The following is a 21,397-nucleotide window of genomic DNA, read 5'->3' as shown; positions in this document are numbered from 1 at the left end:
TTTGTGAGCACGGGAGTGACCGATAGGAGTAGGGTACAGGACGCGTCAGTTATTGTTTAGTTTTTTTTTTTAAATCCACCACATTGATGTCTTTGGTTGGTTGTGTCTCTCTTATGTCTCATAGCCATTCGCGTTGTCGAGTTTAAAGGCGTGTAATTTCTATTTACTTCTAATTTCGATTTAAAATGCTGTGTTCATCGCCAGTCCGTTTCACAACATCTAGCTGTTTTGAACGCAGCCGGACGTGTGGATGCCTCTTCACTTTTTGTGTTTGAGGGGATCGGTTGCCGCGGACTTTTGAGTGACGTGACAAACTCGTAGCATGCGAGCGGCTAGGCGTTACTGTCCTGCTGTGCAGTTTTCCTCATCATTCCAACAGACGGGCCTTTAAACAAAGACTACAGTATGAACACGGAGCACCTTTGCTTTCCTCTATTCCTAATGCGAAGTGTTGTAGCTTTTGTGACTGCGCCGCACTGTTCTTTAATGGTGATACATCTGGTTGGGAGCATATAGCTATCTTTGAATAGTGTTTCAGGTTGCGTTTATAGACACACAATCTGCGCGCAAGTAGCCGAGGAGAAAACAACAGGCGCCAAAACGAGCGACAGGTAAGTTTATCTTAACTGATTTTATTAAGATGCTCGTTTGCATCTGTCCTCTTGAGTTTATTCTCTTTAAACTGTTATGTAGGCTACATTTGGTTTTTTAGTGCACTGCAATTACAAACTACCATAAAGAACATTATCTGGGTTGGTCTAGGTTATATAGGCTCCTAATCGTATTTGCATGGATTTTTATTTCGTGTATAACTAATTTCCCTTTTTTCAGTGTTGATGGATACTTTTTCGCCACAAAATCCATTTTCTAAAAAGATACTTGAATACAGCTTTTGAATTATGACCATGCTTTACATTTTTAATTACAAGTCATTTTGATTGAATTTGTGTGTCTAAGGTGTAACCCTGGATACTGTAAAAAAAAAAAAAAAAATACTTAGACACTGAGAAAGAAAGAACATAAAAATATATTTTAAAGAAATTTGCTGAGAGAGATCCTGAAGTCCTGTTATAAGTTATTTGACTTTTTTTTTTTTTTTTTTTTTAATGGGGTAAAGCAGTTTTATTTAAAAAATATTCATATTTGAAAAACTCTGTGGCATGACAAACAGCCAGGAAGCCATTTTGTTGTCATGTGACAAGAAAAACATTAAACGAGAAAGGACCCATTTAGACTCTCATCTGCATATTAAGGACATTAAGTTGTTGTTCCTTTGGATATTTGTTGTGAAAAGTTTGTTGTTTGTACAGGACAAATGGACTAACCCTAATAAAACTTAATGTTTGGAACTCAACATGCATGATAGAAAAGTAAATATAAAATAAATAGTAATTATTAAAATAATTAAAAAAGATTTTTTTAATGTGTCCTTTTATCAGCTCAGATCTGTGTCTTTATGCATCATCACTGACACATACATACATGTAACCATTTCAGACTTTTAACTTCTGTAAAGAGATGGGAACTACTGAAACGGCATTAATGTTAACTAAAATATTATCTGTCCGCCTAATAGAATAGATCCTATGCTATGTTCTGGGGCATTTTTATATTTATAGCAGAGCTCTTTGAAACAGAGATACAAACCATTATTATATATTCTTCACTGTTCGTGTGTGTGTGTGTTTGAGGCACAGATGATGTGGAGTTTAATGGAGGGGTATGGCTTGCTCTGTTAGACTGGCCTGTCAGAACAGCTTTGTCTCATGTTGGATTTAATTGTTATCCTTGTGACAGCCTCATCCATCAAAGGCTTTAATGGTCAATCAGAGCAGGGCCATGTGAGTGCTCTCCTTCTTTTTCCCATAAGCTTGCCTGAGCTTTTATTTCATCAGTATGCTCATCCAAACTTCACTCATGGGCGCTGTGAAGAGTGGTGACCGTGTGGTTTACAAGTATGAGTTTATGGTTTACAGGTATGAACAACACATTTAGTGATGTGGTCACAGACTGAGCCACTTAAATAAAAATGTTACTTTTAACTTATTGATTCTGATGCATTGTTTCTCATAGGTGATGTAAAGCTCAATCGCGATCTTGATCTTTCATTAAGACGTCTTGTAGGTGAAATGTACTCTTTCCCCATCGTTCTCTCTTGCCTTAAAGGTTTGCACATCTCTGTGTAAATTTATTTTTTGCTTTGATTAATTTGAGCACACCTAATTAGCTGTAAACTTGATTGATTCCTGACAGATGTAATGATTGGAGTTGACAAGCTATGCGTCTGTCTCCAAGTCATATTAGGTTTGTGCTGTCTTGATGTAATCAAGTTGATATTAGTCACTCCTGCTGGCCTTTCCTATTGCCGTAACCCAATTTAACACCTTTCCGTGACATATGAGCTTTCTGGTGCCTGTCTTGAGTCTAGACGATTCCGAATTGTTTTGAGAAGACAAACGTGTGGAGACGCAGTCCTTCTGAAATTAATATTTTCATCTGTCTTTGAACCATATTTGGAATGACAGAATAGACATTAAATCTATTTTGAGAGTTGTACTTTGCCTCAACTCTGTTAGTTAGATCTCTCTTCATCTGTGTGTGGGTGGATAATGTGAGTTAATTAGACACGCCTCCGCAAAATCCCATAGGCCACCCGGGCCAAAAAGCTTCTCGCTTCTCAAACTCTTTTGGGCGCGACTCCAGGTCCTGCCTTCTCCCTCTTTCTAAGGGTAAAATTAGTCGCTGTCAGATCTAAGGTGCGAGGCAGGTCATCCGAACAAGCGGCCATCAGTCATGCATGGATGTGACGCAGGAACGGGGCTTGATTGTGGTGGTGATGAAAGGGCAGGAGGCCCACCATTCCCTAATCCAAACCAGTGTCAACATACCTCTCCAACCAGGCATGCCTGCAATCACAGCCAACAAAAATCTGCTAGAACACCATTGATTTACACAGCAGCTGAGACAAAAGATCAAAGTAATCAAACACATTCCTGCATACTTGTTCCTTGAATACATGTTAAGCGTCATCTTAATCATCATTTCACATAAAAAAATAAAAAATATATATTTCAAGGAATTAAGTTCTTGTTTACAATTATTATACATTATTAATTCATAAATAGTTTCTGATGAGTCACGCCATATTAATTTATATTTTTTATCATTGTTTTTTATTATTATCATTTGATTTTAAGAGAATTGTTGACTTTGACAGAAGTTTTTTTTTTTTTTAATAAACAGTAAAGCTAAATATTTAAATTTTACTAGAAATAATAATAAAAGATGCCATATATATCTTCTAATTACATGTTTTCTTAATTGTGATTATAAGAACAGTTGTATCACTACATGCCCCCACAAAAACAAAACACTGACCTACTGTCCAAACTCTCATTTGAACTAGCACTCTATTGTGGTTGTAAACTTATATGAATGTTACTTTGTTGTGTTGACAATGAAGAAATCAATCTTCTGTTAAGAAGACAAGAATCCATCTCCTTTCTCATGGGAGGTGGCTTTTAGCTGGCAGTCCATTTTAGAAAAATGAGTCAGTCTGGTCCTCAGGGGTCCAGAAACCAAACCCTGGTGGAGAAGATCAGCACAATGCCAAACCGTCAATTACCCTTTCAACAGAGCCGTTAATCACACTGCCACCCTTTACTTCTGGCGTCCTGACACATGTCATCTATCACGCAGGCTTTCCGAGATGCCGAGGGAGGGAAGAAAGAAGAAATATTTTTGAGAATTAGACAGAAAAGGCTGGGAAGAGAGTTGGGAAGTCAGAGATACAGGTCAAATGTATAAAAGCAAAGTGGAGGCGGTGCTGTGTAGTGTTTGTTATTAGACTAAAAGAAAGTGACACATGCGAGAAAATTTTATAAATTGTTGCACTGCTGAGTTAAGCTGTTGGGTCATAAAGCCCTGTTTGGGTAGAGACCTCAGACAGTGACAGACAGATATATTGCGTATTGAGCAATTAAAGTAACAAATAAGTTGTAATGTAGCTTAATGCATGATCATTTTTACTTTAGGGTAAAATAGAAATTTTCTCCTACCAAACCACATTTTAAATCAATCCATCAATCATTGCCTTTATTTGTCAAGAATGCACAGTTGTGCATGCATCCTCCTTTGTGTGTGGGCATTCATGTATGTGGACATTTGTGTGTTCATAAGCGCATTCCCGTCCAAGCTTAAAATGACATGCATCACTCAAGCTCAGCTGGCCTGTAAATGAACTCTAGTGTTCTCTCCCAAAGCTCTAGCCCTGCTCCATGATGGATGCTCCTTTAAAGAAAGAGATTAATGAGAGGTAGGCGGCTTAGAGGACCATTTATCACAGTGAATATTATTTGGACGGTTGTGTAAGCCTGTAACCTGAGAGTTAGAGAGGCATAGACAGAGCACAGGGTCTTGGATGTCCTCTCTATGATGGATAGCTTTGCTTTCTCTCTGTGTTTAAGAGACACCATCTGTCCACCGGGTGGTCATTGCCGGATAAGATTGGGAGTTCAGTATTGCATTCCCAACGAATGCTTCCAGTATTCTCAGTGAACCCAATTCCTAGTTATCGGAAGCTTGTTAAAGGAAGGTAACTCAGGGACAAAGCCTTGCTTGAAAGGTTGGGGGTGGGTGGGTTACAGTCTGGGTTTTTTTGATGTTGGTTTTTGCCCCCAACCTCCCCCACCTTGTCCCTGCAGAGTAGAATTATGAGTACCATCCATCTCATGGAGTTCTTTGATGCTGGGCCATCATCTCAGCAGCTGCTGGCTTAGATACACATAGAATTGTTGCCAGTCACTCTTGGCAGCTGAGGCACATCAGACACACTGTTGTCAAGGGGGAAAAGGAATCAAAGGCACACGGAGTGATAATTAGAGAGACATCTACCCTGAAAGGACGTTTGTGGTCAGTGGAATTCCAGTCAGCAGAGACCATTTGCTTTCCCACATTTACTGTAAATGGTCAGTTTTAAGTTTCTCTAACAGAGAAAGAGAAACAATACAGAAAAGGAAGAACACGCTAATGTTTGGCATGGGGGCATCTCAACATGTTGCCTGAACGCTGATTTATTTTGGTCAAAGTGTCATGTGTTGCACAAAAGTATGGCCTCGAGCAAGAATAAATCTCACAGTCAACCTCAGTCTGTATCTTACTATGAGGTTGTGTGTGAGTCATGTGAGTTCTAAGGATGAAAAGCCACAGTATTTATGAACCGCAAAATTTTAAGTTGAGCAATCATCTTATTGGTTACTATTGCAAAGTTACCTAACAAGAACCGTGTATAGCGGTTAAATGCAGTGATGTCAAGATGAGCTACCTGATTTTCACTTGATGTAAAAAATTGATGAACGAGATAGTTTAGAGGATCACACTAGATGAGATTTACAAAATATGCCAACTTTGAACTATAATCATGTACAGTCTTAGAGTATGCAATTATGCATGCACATTAAACAAATGTTATTATGTATAGAACTTTGTTTCAATTTAAGTGTCATTGGTGCTGTTTTTGTCTATAAGGTGGAGGGGGTTAATGATTGATCATATGGAGACAAATATAGTTATATATATATAGTAAATATAGTTACATTAATCACATTAGGCAAGTGCCACTTAAGTCTCCTGGATTTTTGTTCTGCTAGAGCTCATTGCACACATCACATTTTATTAGTTTAATTAATCACCCAGGCTGTCAATCAAGCCTTTTGAGAATAACTGGTTATGGTAGGTGCCTCCTGAGATGGATTATAAATCATTCAAGGTTAAAGATTGTGTTCAAATTTCATGGGCTTGGGACTTGGTACACACATACACATTTGTGAGTGTATATGGTTTCTTCTTAGGTTACATTCTGAGGAGTATCTTCTGAACATTTCCACCCACAAAAAAACAAAACAAAAAAAAACAAACAGAAAAAAAAAGTAAACACTTGTAGTCTTTGGCATTTGTGCGAGAAAAAAGCTATTTGCCATTGTGGACCCTCAGTGTGTTAGCATAATTGTCTCAGGGATATGAGAGGGCAGGAAAATGATTGTGTCATTGTAGTTACACCTGGTTCACCCTCTTTACGAGCTGCTTTGGAGTTCATGCCAAATCAGGCCGTTCAAATGACATCTTTTGATCAAGGCTGTCAGGCATGATCAGAGGAGATTGGCAAGTAATGGATACCTAGTGACAATCCAAATCTACAGAGGGGATAAGACTGGCCTGCACCTGCCAGTTATCCTTTAGAGACCCAATCCTGCAGTCCGCTTGGCTGACAGCCAGTGAGAGGCTAAATAAGAGAAGCGCAGGTTTGTGAGATTGTGTATTATCATTTGAAATGAGAGCTATTTGTGTTTTAACGTTCTTGTCAAGACTGTGGTGGATCTTGTAAGAGAGAGAAAGGAAGAGAGACCATGCGTCAATGCATTTGAATCACACATGTGGCGGCACTCCATGTTAGCTTGTAATGCAAGGCCTGCTGTATTTTCAAACATCTATCATGTCAAGCGTTTTCCTTTTGACATGGGCAACATAATCACAAATGTACACACAAACAAGAGTGAATAGAGTGGAACAGAGACTGGGGGGGGGGGGGGCGGTATGGCTTTCAAGGGGGCATTTGTTCCACTTACGGAGTCAGAGTGACAGTGTCAAACTAGCAGGGGACAGGCTGTCAGGAGACTGGATCGTCAGTCCCGGAGGACAGTGGTGGGTGGGCTCTTTTGAGGGTGTGAGGGCAGCTGGCAGAGAGAAGGGCGACCGTGTCCCCTTGGATCTGTCATCTGGAGGTGCTCGAGCAGACACCTTTCTCGCAACATGTCACCTGTCCAAGGTGAACAGTCGTCAGGTGGGATTCAAAGTGACAGGTGGCTTATGTGCCGCCATCTTATGCCATTCCCCTTAACCTCTCAATCTATCTGTCCACCTTTTCCCTTTATCTTTTTGTCTCTTCATATGTGCACAGGTGTGTTGAAATGTGGACATGTGGAGAAGCGAGCCAAATGGCAGCAGGTGCAGCCTCTTGTAAATGGCCTGATTATGTGCTTAACAGTAAACAAATATATAAAATTCTTTGATGTTCATAGACTGTACCAGACTAGTTCCCAATCGTAGTTATAGAACAAATCTAGGTTATTTCTTGGTCCTCTGAAATTTGTTTGTGGATTTTCAAGTGCTTATGTGCCGTTCAGAATTGAATAAATGCCTTTTAGATTCCAATTCAATTACAGAAATTGATTTGCATTTGAATTGTGGTAGACAACAGGATACATAATTGCAATTCAAATGTGAACACAAGACTTTGACTTTTGTTGGCCAGGGTGGAGGAACACTTCATTTGAATTGAATTGCCTGTATTGAACAATTCCAGTTCAACCTCTGGTGGGATGTGCCCATTCACTTTATTTTCTAGAAGATTTTCATGAGGCTAAATTATTGTTTTGTTTGTTTACCTCATTCAGTGCAATTTATGTGGCATTAATTATTTTCTTTTTTCTCCCCTCTAGTTTATAATTCAGAGAATGTTAAGGAAACCACCACACAGACTGAAAGCACTGGAAGTGATTGTGCAGTGACCAAGAAGAAACTGCACTGTGAAATTGATTTGGGAGAAGACTTCAATAACCCAGTGGATGAACAAGATTCCCCCACTCCTGAGCTGTCAGGTCATGATGTTGACAGTGAATCTCAATTAAGTGAATCTAGTGACCCCACGTCAGATTCAGACACCACCCTGATCAAAAATGAGGAGGCCACAACAGACTTTCTAAAAGACCATTTTGTGGACTCAGCATGTATTACAGACAGCCTAGAACAGATGAAGGCTGTTTACAAAAGCTTCCTTAATAATCCCTACTGGTCCTTTTTGAGCTTGAATTCCCCTAAAGCACATGGAGACGAACAGCCGGCCAGTAGCAGTGGTAGCAGTAGCAGCAACAGCAGTCCTGGACGCAACAGCTATGACTGGCATCAGTCTGCTATCGCAAAGACACTCCAACAGGTCTCTCAGAAACAACCTGCTGCACTTGAACCAAGTATTTTCAAGCACCGCCAAAGTACTAAACTCTACGGATCCATCTTTACTGGTGCTAGCAAGTTCCAATGCAAAAGCTGCAGTGCATCTTATGACACACTGCTTGATCTCACAGTTCACATGAATGAAACAGACCACTACCGTGATGATAACCTTGAAAGTGCTAGTAAGGGTGCCAAGTCATGGTCCAAGCCACGTAAGCGCTCTCTTTTAGAGATGGAGGGAAAGGAAGATGCTCAGAAAGTCCTACGCTGTATGTACTGTGGACACTCTTTTGAATCCTTGCAAGACCTAAGCGTGCACATGATAAAGACTAAGCATTACCAGAAGGTTCCTCTGAGAGAGCCAAGAACAGCAATTTCTGCTTCATTCAGGAAGAGGGGTCCAGTGGAGCTGGGTGTTGCAAAATCTTTGCACACCGCAGAACAGACAAAAAGTCCCAACGGAGACCAGGCCAAAGATATTTTTCAGATGTATTCTGAACAAACCAACAAAGATGACTTGACAGATCAGAAGACAACCCGTGATGTACAGTTCAAGTCCGAGAACCTCAAATGTATGGAGTGTGGAATTTCACATGACTCTGTGCAGCAGTTGAGTGCTCATATGATGTTGACCGGCCACTTTGTTAAAGTCACCCAAACATTGCAAAAGACAGAGAAGCCTCCTGATCACAAAAGTAAGCCTGTGAAGTCTAAGTCTGGTACACCATGTTCTTCCCCTCTCTTAGCCACAGGAATCTTGGAGTCATCGTCCCTCCCATCCGTAAGAACTAGGGGCAAGAACAAGTCACAAGAAATTACTTCTCAGAAAGATAGCGTTTGCAAGGAGTCTGCAAATATAAATGAAGTTAAGCAGAAATTCAGCATATCATCAAAGTCTGATTACCTAACTGAAGATGATCTAAAAGAGAGTCCTAAAATGGATTTTGATATTCTAAAGTCATTGGAAAATACAGTAACATCGGCAATTAACAAAGCTCAGAGGGGTGCCCCGAGCTGGGGCGGTTACCAGAGCATTCATGCAGCTTATCAGTTACAAAACCAACTGAAACCTGCTCTAAACAACTCCGGCTTTATTACTTCTTTAAAACAATCAGCTGGTAGTCAGGAAGGCCAGTCCGTAGACAAAAGTCTTTTGATCCCTCCAAGCACTCCATCAAGATCTTCCACAGTTAATTTCCAGGAGGTGGACAAGCTGGACAATAAAGTAACAGAAGAGTCTTTTGAAGTAGACAGTCAATTTAATGACTTGAATAGGCAGGGATCCCCACACCGGCAGCTGCTGAATTCTAAAGGGATATCGCTAATGTCAAAATCTCCAAGTCATGAGAGCGTGGTAACATCTGTGAGCGATGTCTCTGAGTGTAACACAAACAAAAAGGAAATTCAGATGCAGACACAAGATTTAAGAACTCGCCTCACCTCCACTTCAGATCTGTATGATGATGGTGGTCTACTCTCTGCTCTCCCTGAGCCAAAACAACCCTCTGTCAGTCCTCTAAGTGCCCTTCAGTCTGTTATGAACCTCCATCTGGGTAAAGCTGCCAAACCAGCAAGATCTGTCCAGGACCCTATGAGTATGCTTCTTAGGATGAGCAACAGCATGGCTGAAAGGGCCGCTCTTGCCGGTCCATCTGGACACTCGGCAAAACGTAGCCAGTTGCATTCTGACTGTCATGAAATTTGTGGAGACCAACCCATAGACTTGTCCAAAGGAAAAAGTGAACAGGGTCTCAAAGCTGCCGCTCTCCCAGGCAAAGCTTTGAGTTCCTGTGTTTCTGATGCATCTGTGAGTGAATCAACTAGTTCCAAAATCGTAACACCAGTGAGTCCTTTGCGTGAAAATGCCCTCTCTGACATATCAGACATGCTGCGCAATCTCTCAGACTCTCAAGTTTTGAAGTCCTCGACACTTCTATGTAGGCCAGAGCAGTCAGAAATCGAGGGTTCCCATACTTCAGATGAGGCAGAGGATACATCCGTGATGCATAAACGTAAGGGAAGGCAGTCGCACTGGAAACCCCAGCACTTGCTGATTTTGCAAGCTCAGTTCGCATCCTGCCTCAGGCAGACAGCTGATGGAAAGTATGTGATATCAGACTTGAGCTCCCAGGGAAGGATGGTCATATCACATATAACAGGTCTATCAATGACAACCATCAGCCACTGGCTGGCCAATGTGAAATATCAGCTCAGACGAACAGGCAGAACAAAGTTCATAAAGAATGTTGACTCAGGACACCCAGTTTTCTACTGTAGTGAATGTGCAACACAGTTCCAAGCTCGTTCTACTTACATATGTCACCTTGAGTCCCACCTTGGGTTTAAAATAAAAGACTTGGTCAAACTTACTTCTAAGGATCTAAACCAGAGGATTACAAAGAATTCTAAAAGCCCTCCCATAAAACCCATGATTCCCGCTGTACTGCCAGCTAGAGGATATCAGGAGCAATTGCCACCAGTGCCAGTGCTGTAACATACATAAAAACATATAAAACAATACATTTAACATGGTATGGCAGGAAATGTATTGTACTCCAAGTTGAGAACAGACAGTAGGATTCATACACCATTACTTATATATTGTTGCATTAACAAACACAATTGGCCTTGTAGGTTAAGCTTTTCGATCATGGATATTGTAATGGTCATTTAACTTTAAAAACCTGTTTAAAGTTAAGGTGGCTTTCACCAGCTTTACCAAGTAGATACACAGTATAAGAAATCTATTATATATATAAAACTGTCTTAATATTTTGAACATTCTTGAATGCTCATGATGAACAGCTTTTGGGGGGAAGTTTCTGTTCTGATTAGAGAAGAATGTACTTTGTACATAGATAAACTATGTTATGTTATGCATATCTTCTAAAATATGGCTTTGAAATTATTGCCTGTGCTTAATACGTAGTGTGTTTGTGCTTAATCTGATTTATTTATAGATATGTCTAAAGAACTGTATATATTTTAATTGTCTTAAACATTTTTACAGTTTTGTCAATGTAAATTGCCTTGACTTGTTATTTTTTACATATATTTTGTTTTCTCCAAATATTTGTATCACCTGTTCATTTTTATTCTAGCCAGATTTGTTCAGGCTATTTAGCCAGACATTTTTGACACTTTTTTATTTATTTACATCAATTTTATTGAATGTTAATACATTGAATGAGGCATGCCATCTATATGTGTATATGTAAATGAAAAAAAAGAAATCTGTCATGGGCTCAGAATCAGTAATCTTTTTAAAGAAAAAAATGCAATTAGGAAAAAAAACAAAGCCTCTTTGTCTTTTTTTTTTTTTCAAATAGATTTCACATTTAATATTTTTAAACTGCATAATTTCAACCTAATATCAGTATTCTAATAAAACCATTTTTTTTATTAGTCATCCAAAATAGTCCAAAAACACTTTTTGTCCCAAGAATGCATACTTATGTCTGTATTGACTCTTTGTCATCTTGTGTCTTTTTGTTTTGTTCGTTTGGTACCGTGAATTCAGTGGGGTAGTCACGCCTCGGTGGTAATAAAATAAGAGAGAGAAAGAGAAAGAAGTGCTCCCTGTCAGAGTCGCATCAGCCTATGTCATCGCTCTAATGAATATCATCTAAATTGCTTTGTGTATCTGAACAGTTTGGATGTCAATCTAATTTGAGTGCATGCACTGATGGGAAGGGGCCCAGACTAATGAGAAGAGAGCTACGTTTGATAGTGCAATAAGCTTCAACCTGATCAGACAAGTTTGAACAGGAATTCTGACACATGTGTCGATCCAAAAAAAAAGAAAAGTTGACGTGAAAACAGTAGCTTGAATTTGATGAGAAATTCTGTACTGATTGTACTGGCGTCATCCTTATTTCTTGTCTGAAAGCTTGTCAGACGTTAAAAACTATAGCATATAGGTCAGAACCTGAAAAAGTGACATATCTCAAACATACATTTTTATAAATATCTCAACATTGAACCTTGTAAAGCTGAGTTCCATTTTAGTATAAATTGTAGTGTTGCTTTAGAGTCAATTTTAACTAGAAAATAAATTGTTTACTGAGCTAGCACAATCTTCATCTCATCATGGCCTCTTGGAAGTTATGTTCACCCAGAACTTGAGTGTCAGTTCATATTGTGACCAGCCCTGAGTTGACGTGACAGTGTATGACAGCTCCAGAGCACTCATGGGACAGAATCGAGGTAGCTGCCCACAGAGTCCACAATGACTGAATTATTCTCAGCACAAGGGTACGGGTTAAGGTCATTTTACTTTTCTTAAAGAATGGGAAAATTGTCATACTGCTGAAGTACAGTCAGTTTTAATTATGCTGGACAACATTTATGCTTAAATGTTTTAAATATTATTTAAATGTGATATTGCTTTAGTCATGGAAGGTCATAAGTTATAAATTTACGCAGTATGAAGAACTATGGTGCATTACATCAATTTCATCCATCTGCCTAATAAACTTAACTAAAGAATGTTGTTACAAGTCCAAATTATTTAACAGCCGGACAGGGAATATTTAGAGCAGCTGAATTTCTATTCACTAACATTTCCCTAAACAGCTGTCAAGAGCATTTTGGCATGATATCACAGATTTGCAAAAGACACTCGTTTCAGGGCATTACACCATACATTGTTAATTTAATGCATGATGACACGACCAATTATAGTTAGCTACACGCTCAAATAGCATGTCAAAAGCTGTGTATCAATCCATTTGATCCTGTTTTCCAACACCTTAAGTGATACCTTAAGCAACATTTCTGACTAGGAGCGAAGTGCTGACCAAGTAAAACGCTTGAGAGGAACATACTAGCTGATCTAGCTATATTTGCAAGAAAAGTAAGGTCTAAAACAAGATCTGTTGGTGTATAAATAAGAGCACATATTTCATTTTTATACACTAGAGTGTACCAAACAACCGTCAAGAGAACCCAAGTTGGAAATCTTACTGAGCAGTAGTTTTTATATTCATCCAGTTTCTTTTTATTATTATTATTATTTCTTACCTCTCTTGACAGAGTTTAGCAAGAATTTTTCTATTCAATATGAGGTTTTGTAGGGTGGCATATGTGACCCTTTAAACCTGGAAATAAATACAAAATTGTAAAATAGTTCAAAGTTTGAAAATGAACAATAAATATTAAAGATTATAATTTCATGACATTTAACAGAATAGTATTTACTAGTAGTCTCAAAACAAATATTTGTTTTTTTTTGTCTATCTTTTTTCACCTCTACTGACCTCATTTTTGTCACGATTTCAGAAAGAAGCCTTGCATTGTAGCATGCTAGCTCTCTACCGTCGCCAGAGTTTGTCTGACATGGTGGCATGACTTCTGACATTGTGTATTCAGAATGAACTGACAAGGCATCCACTCATGTTCTGTCAGGGCTCATTGGAAATGTGGTAATGGTCTCGTCCCTGTCCATCGTCCGTCTCCGCATGTCTCAGCCATATGCATAGGTGGAGTTTAGATCCGACGTCCCAGAAATGCATGAGCTGAGTGCTTCATGCGACCTCCTGGACCGCGGTAGCCATCCAGAGATGGCAGGGGACACGATTCAGTATGACACTCCTGGTTGGAGCTGCCAAACTGCCACTTCCTGTCCTCTTTATTCACACGTTCAGGGAGATGAAATACAGTGTTTTGAAAATCACTGATCAGACATCTGTCTGCTTGTCTGGCCTTTCTGTTTGACTGCCATGATGTTTGGCCACCTCTCATTCAACGTCAGTGCCAGCTCTGATCTGCATTACAGAGCAGCAGATAACAGCCATGTGCTACTGCATTTAATGGCCAACTCAGCCATTTCTATACTAATTAAGCAAGTTTTTCTTTTTTTAAAGAACAAATTAATTAATTTTATTTCCTAGAGTCAATGATTGTTTAATTCTGAGAAACGGATGTAACATCAAGGTCTAGTGGTAAAGTAATTTGCATTATAAAGCTTCACTTTAAAATCTGTCTAAACCAGTAGGAACCATGACTTTAGTCAGATTATACGATATACTGAATTTAAAGAGGCTGTGAGGGATAGACTTGGGTCTGTTCACACAGAATGTGATTTTCCATTCCACTACACTTAAAGGGATATTCCACCCCAAAATTACAATTTTGTCGTTAATCCCAACCCCATGTCGTTCCAATCCCCTAAAAGCTTTGTTCAACTTTGAAACACAATTTAAGATATTTTGGATGAAAACCAGGAGGCTTGAGACTGTTCCATTGACTGACAAGTAAATTATAATATCAAGGTCCAGAAAAGTGTGAAAGACATTGTCAGAATAGTCTATCTCATCTGCCATCAGTGGTTCAACCGTAACATTATGAAGCGACGAGAATAATTTTTGTACATGAAAGAACAAAAAAAAAAAAAAAAAAAACTTTATTCAACAATTCGTCTTCTCTGTGTCTCTCTGCATCACTGTAGCAGCATTTTGGAGAACATCCGCTGAATGCATACTATGTACGCTATTCTGTGTCAGCCACGCTGTTTTCGTTCAAACCAAATTGTAAATAGAATACATAGAAAACATATTGTATCTTGTGTCGCAGCTGACACAGAATAGTGTACGCAGTTTGCGACATGGGGGTAAGTGATTAATGATAAAATGTTCATTTTGGGGGTGGAGTAACCCTTTAAATTAAAGTTCAACTTTTAAAAGCACTCTTAACTCTTAAGGCATTTTACTCATTTCCCATCTCAAGTTTTTCAAGGCAAATCATGTTCCGTGTGACGCTTTAAAAAAAATGTAAGTTTTAAGTTGAGTACCACATTTTTAGAACACCATGTCATGCACAGAACATGGCAAAAGATGATAGCCGCAAACACTCACACATTCGTATAGCGCAATTACACAGAAAAACAATGGAAAAGCAGTGCAATGAAATGGTAAAACGTTCTGTGTGGACAAACTCTTACAGTCTTTACTTTGGCACGCACTATATACTGTTTCTAGATCACCATTTTGGTTGCACTTTATTTTACAGTACGTGTACTAACATGTACTTACAGTGTATTTATCTAAGAAAGTTCTGGTAATACAAGGTAACTACATGTGGTAGGGTTAGGTTTAGGAGTAGGTTCAGGGCTAGTAACTAGTTATTACATAGTTATTGTAATTACTATAATAAGTACATAGTATGTACACGAGGAACAGGACTGTAAAATAAAGTACTACCACCATTTTTTTTAAATATGTTTCATCAGCTGAAGAATCAGTAAGTTGTTAAACAACAGTACAAACCGAATGAACTGACTATACTGTTCCTCACAGTCTTGTTTTCATTCCTGTCAAAAAGTAGATATGGCACTATCCTGACAAAGATGTGACTGATCATTACTTCAACCAATCAATCATATAAGTTAAATTTTAGTTGTAGCCTTCTCATATCGTTCATACAGCGTAAACATTAACACAAACCCACCCGCAGTCTCTCAAGCTGCTGTCCCATACCTTCAACATGTTAGTTCAACACAGAAAAAATGACAGAGACGTGATAATGTGTTGGAGAACACACACACATACATCTTCGCAGACAGACATCAAAGAGGTGCAGAATCTTGTCAAAGCTGTGAACGTCAGCCTGTGTGCTCAGCAGGGTGAGTCTTTCCCTCATGAAAAAATGCCCCAATAATAACATGAGCTGGAAGACAGAGGTGTCAACTCTGTCCATCAGCTTGGTTTCAGGATATTATGAAAGAATTCACAAAGGAAAACATCTGTAGTTATATTTTTCATAGACAATGACTCATTGTGCGTTTATAAATGCTGAACAAATTAACCCTTGTGCTGTGCTGAAAATCCTTTATCTAATTTAGTGTTCCTGTTCCTTATGCTACATTATCACCCAATCTTTAGATTTGGGTCAACTTATTTTCTTTCAATTAGAAGTTTTTTTTTTTTTTTTTTAACTGATTGGTCGTAGGGCTCATTTATCAGAGCCTATGCACCTCAGTTTCTGAGTGATCATTTTGGCAATGTTCACTCACCAAACACTATTTTTGGGTGGTTGTTAATGTTATACCCTGTGTGAACAAAGTCAATAAGGTTAGTGAAGGTTTAACATGAAGGTTAAACATTTAAATAAAGATAAAATACCATTTACTTCCACAATAACATAGTATTGCAAATCTGAATCAAATTATTTCCAAGATACAACGTGTGCATGTATCTAAAATGCATATTATGTGTGTGTGTGTGTGTGTGTGTGTGTATATATATATATATATATATATATATATATATATATATATATATATATATATATATATATACCCTTCATAAAAATTCACAAGAAGAATTCCACCTGGTCTTTGTCTTATGGCACAGTAATCTGACAAATCAGCTTATTTCCACTTGAACTTGCCTCAAAAGAGAGTAAATTCTTATTAAAAACTGTGCAATTTATATAATGAAATGACTCATAGAAATTACTAAATGAATAGTCATACCATTTGTATAATATTATCATTATTGTCTATTTTTCATGGAATTCAAACAGCCTTGTAATACTTTGATATGTTTGCTTACCAATTTCAAGAATACAAATATTTCAGTATTTATATAATAATTTGTCGTTTGATTTGTGAAAAAATAAATAAATGGAGAATAAAAAAATGTAGACAGTGAAATAAAGTATCACTATATATATATATATTTATATATATATATATAAGAATAACAATTGCAGAAAATTCTGTCTACTGTAGCTGCTCGTGTAAATGACCATGTGCATATAGAAAAAGTAAGATTAAATGTTGCTATGTAAATGAATAGATAGTAAGATTCCTCTCACCGCTTTACATTTTCTGTTTATTATAAAGTATGTAATATAGTGTAACTATCTGAAAATACCGTTTACTTTATTCATTGTTGCTTTAGAAGCTAGCTAGTAACTACAACAAATGTATCCTGAAATAAACAAACCCAAGCAGCAAGCGCAACATGCTGGACCATGCCAATGTGATCTGACTTGACCCTGTGACAGGTGTATTTGTCAAGGACCAGCCTGTCCCTCTCGATTTCATGTCATGTAAATACACAGGAGACATGAGTTTCCATTCACTGGACTTTTGCGTGGCAGGAATCTTTTTTTAAGTCAAACATATCCAAAGGGAAAAAAAAAGTTGTTTACTCTTTGGATGATTAGACAACAATTCGACGGCAAATATCATAGATCATGATTAATAATCCACTGCAGAGGAAACATGAAATGCAGACATCATTAGCACTGACTGTTGCAAATGCTGCAAAACCCATTGTGACACTCTTCTGATAAACGTGAGCTGGCAGACATCAGCGTCAGCTTTAATCTGAAGCCGATGATAGGCTTTGAAATATGGCCAGGGTATTGTAAAATCTTTAAAACTGTGAATGCCTCATCCAGACAGATTTAATAGAACCTTCCTCCCCTGCACTGACCCAATCATGGGATTTCAAATGTGATATATAACAAAACGCAAGACAGTCATTAAATGGCATACTGTATGTCCATTTTGGGAGCATATACTTTAATAGGCTATTTGATTTAATCCTCATGTTCTGTTCAACTTCACTGTTGTCATGTTTGGAGTATAAGTGTAAGAACAATAAAAGCTAATTTAAATGAATGTAATTTTGTCTAGTCAAGTTCCTCAGAAAACCGTAAATGCAATGTTATTGAAGCTTTACGTCTCTTTTAAAAAAACAGACGTGCAATTTTTTTTTTTTTTATGTGATTGGTATCCATTAAATTAACATTGTTTCTGTTTGGGGTAAATTTAACTGGGAGCATAATCACTCTTAAGAAGAAGAAAAAAATTGAATCTCAAAAGCCAGTCAAGCAGTAGTTCTCATCCAAGGGGCCAGGGCCTGTTAGGGGGGCTCAAGATGACTTAAAATGATTAAAAATAAGACAAATCAAGCATTAAAATAAGTTACAACTAACATTTATTGTTCATTGTTTATTTTAATTACTTATTTATTTCCAAACTTCTCCTTAACAACTGTTTTTTTTCTTCGATGAAACAGATGCTATTGTCTTGAAAAAAAAAAAGGATACAGTGGGGAAAATATTTACTGGATCCCCAGCTAATTTTCTAAGTTTGCCCACTTACATAGAAATGAAGGGTCTGTGATTTGTATAGTAGTTTTATTTTAATGGATAGAGATAGAATATGAACCGAAAAATATAGAAAAAAAAACCACATGTTATAAATCGATTTGCATTTAAGTGAGTGAAATAAGTATTTGATCCCCTACCAACCAGCAAGAATTCTTGCTCCCACAGATTGGTTATGTGGAAAACAGATTAGTCCTGCCACTTACTCCTAATGTCAGCTCATAAGATGTATAAGACACCTGCTCACACAATCTGTATCTTCCATTCCAAGCTCTCCCACCACCATGGGCAAGACCTGAGAGCTGTCAAAGGACGTCAGAGACAAGACTGTAGATCTGCTCAAGGTTTGAATGGGCCACAAGACCATCAGCAAGAAACTTGGTGAGAGGGAGACAACTGTTGGTGCGATTATTTGGAAATAGAAGAAATACAAAACAACCATCACTCAGACTTGGTCCAGACCTCAATCCAATAGTAAATCTGTGGAGGGAGCTGAAACTTGTAACTTTCAAGATCAGCAGGAGATCAAATAAATATTTCCCCCATTGTATATGAGGAAGTCTCATTTTAAAAGTGTAATTTCCAGACCTGGAAAAGTCATGTAAATTGATAAAATCTCCAAGGGAATTTCTATAACGAATACACTTTTTCTAATTATACCAAGCTGTAAGTATTTCATTAGTTTAAACTGTGAGAAAAAATATCTATGTTTTTAAAAAGGCCCTGACTATATTAGGCTCCACACCAACGCACAATAACATTCTGTTTATTATAAGCATTTGTTGCAGGTTTGTCATTCGCCGCTTTGAATGCTCAAGCTCTTCAAAGTAGGATCATTATTGTTGGCTGTCATTGTTTTTATAGTTCATCAGCTGCAAAAAAAAGAAAAGAAAAAGAAAAACCATAATTACAACAATATTGTATTATATATTTTTTATATTTGATTAAATATTGCATATTTTTGAGCTATTAAAAACCCCTAACAAAACATGAGGGTTAAGTAGTATGCTGTACGGATACATATCACCACCTAAAGTTGAAGGTGGAAGTGAATTACAAGAATAACTTTACTATCCTCTGCATTATCAGAAAACACAATTACTGTTGAATGCACATTTCCCTAGATAACAATAAATGAAGAAAAGTCCTATAAAAAGTGCATTGTTAACAGAGAGTTCTGAAGTTATGAAACCTGGAGAACATACACCACGTTTCATCTGGAGGACTGTTAATGTAAAGCTAGACCCCAACCCACCAACACTACCCTCTCTCACATCATCATTCACAAGAAGTGTTGCTATGACAATAAGATATTGACAGGCATGACAGAACTTTGATTGCAGTGTCAGCCTCCGAGCTGAGGCTCGTCATCTGTCAGGTGTGAGCAAGGCTCTGCTTACCAACATGGACGGAAGAAAGAAGGAATGTTTTAAAACACACAGATAATGCCTTAACTGTTAGTCCTGTATGGACATCATGACATCAAAATAAGCATTCAAACAACACTGACAAGGAAATACAGGTAGCAATAACACACAATGGAGTCTTATGTTCACCATTCTCACTTTGCTAACAAAAACCTGTGTGCCAGGCATATAAATGTGAATGCAAATGTAAACCTAAGAGGATATGGCTTTGACCAAATTTGACTTTTAAGAAAACTGCAAGAGAAGACAATGTGAATGGAGGAAAAAGATGTCTCCCTGCCAGCACAAGAGTTGAAAGCTTTGACGGGCACGTTTCATACAGGCTGACAGCTCTGTCAATAGCCCCAGGATGGCAGGTCTGATTGACAGCTAGCAGGTGGTGGCTGAATGGAGTTGTCAGGGCAACTGTCAATCAGCAGCATCGCCATGGAAACAAGGGAGGTAACACAGCTGCCCGTGGTGATCTATTGTTTTACCAGTCAAACACATGCCTCGTGGAACACTGTCTTTGCAGATCTCCAGAGTGAATGTAATTGCTTAACAATTTTATTGAGAATTGGAGTAGGCTATATATTTAGACCAAGATGCAAAACATGCACAGTAATGTAAGGAACAAGGATCCATCGCAAACATGAGAAAAAAGAAAGAAAAGAAAAGCTCTTTCTTTTCAGCTTCTTTCATACTACTAATCGCAGCCGAGCAAAATCCAGGGCAGGTTTGTCATTCGAGCTTGAGCATCTGGCTCCATTAGATGTGTTAACTACACAACTAATTGGTGTGTAATTGCCTTTAATAACGTTGCTTTGAGATGAGTAACAGATGTTTTAATTATGGGGTGAAATGGCCACTCTGAGGCACTGGTTTGGAATAGTTGATATAATGACACATCCAGACTGAACTCAGCCACTTCGGAGAGACTCTGACCCCTAAAACGATGGATCAGCATGAGAGACCAGTTGGACATTATAGAGCTCATGGGCCCAGAAGCCATTATTAGTGCGATCCTTATCAGTGACAGTTTCAGTAACACAGATGCCCAAAGCTGTTGAGACAGTGGAATAAAATAGAAGGCACCACAGTGCCTCTAGATTTATTATTTACTGACACAGAAAATAATCTGAAAGCACTGACTCACGAGTGAGAATTAAAGTGACAGTTCTTTCAAAAATGAACATTTTGTCATCATTTACTCACTCTAATGTTGATCCAAACTTGTTTTACTGTATTTCTTCACAAAATGAGAGACATTTAGTTGAAAGTTCATGTTTGTCTTTTCAGTAAAATGGATGTGAACAACCGTGAACAGAGGTTGTTAAAAATTACCAATGACAAGCAATATACCAATGATTCTATTTTTTCACAATAAACCTGCTAAATGACGTAAAAAAAATCAACTCTAAGTCATTTTAACCACGAAGTGCTTGAAAAAAAATTGATTCTAGTTGATCATTCAGTCTTTTTAGACAGAAATGAATTGAAAGAACTGTTGTGTTCAGCCCAGCTGCTGACTCAGGACCTGTCCACATCCAAATGTCAATGTGCTGATGGATAAGTCTGCAGTCAAAAAGTGACTGATACCGGTGCAAACAAAGGCACTGATGGAAAAAAGTATGAAAAAGTCCTCCTCCAAAATACTCCATCCTTGCCGTTAAATGCCATAAGTAATAATGGAGCACTCTTGGGTCATCTTGTTTTTGGATTATTCGGACACATTTGTTTTCAAGAGGGCTGAACTACTTTTGTTGAATTCAAATGTAGAAATTACATTCGATTAAGTTAGTAACTTGAAGTCACACTGCCATATATATGTTGGCCCAAAGCTTATTCATAATAATTTATTG

General features: G+C 38.0%; 1 protein-coding gene across 1 annotated transcript; it reads left to right on the top strand.

Moving 5' to 3' along the window:
- The first annotated feature begins 441 nt into the window (after nt 1-441).
- LOC113070485 (teashirt homolog 3-like) lies at nt 442-12,396 on the top strand. The gene is made up of 3 exons (XM_026243784.1): nt 442-489; nt 575-611; nt 7,497-12,396. Exons 1-3 carry the CDS (start codon nt 442-444, stop codon nt 10,499-10,501), a joined length of 3,090 nt encoding a protein of 1,029 aa, XP_026099569.1. The 3' UTR covers nt 10,502-12,396.
- The last annotated feature ends 9,001 nt before the right edge of the window (nt 12,397-21,397 follow it).

The sequence above is a fragment of the Carassius auratus genome, unplaced genomic scaffold (genome assembly GCF_003368295.1).
Source record: "Carassius auratus strain Wakin unplaced genomic scaffold, ASM336829v1 scaf_tig00004533, whole genome shotgun sequence".
NCBI classification, from domain to species: Eukaryota; Metazoa; Chordata; class Actinopteri; order Cypriniformes; family Cyprinidae; genus Carassius; species Carassius auratus.
Note: the sequence above shows the minus strand (reverse complement) of the source record. Positions and strands in the feature narration are given on the sequence as shown.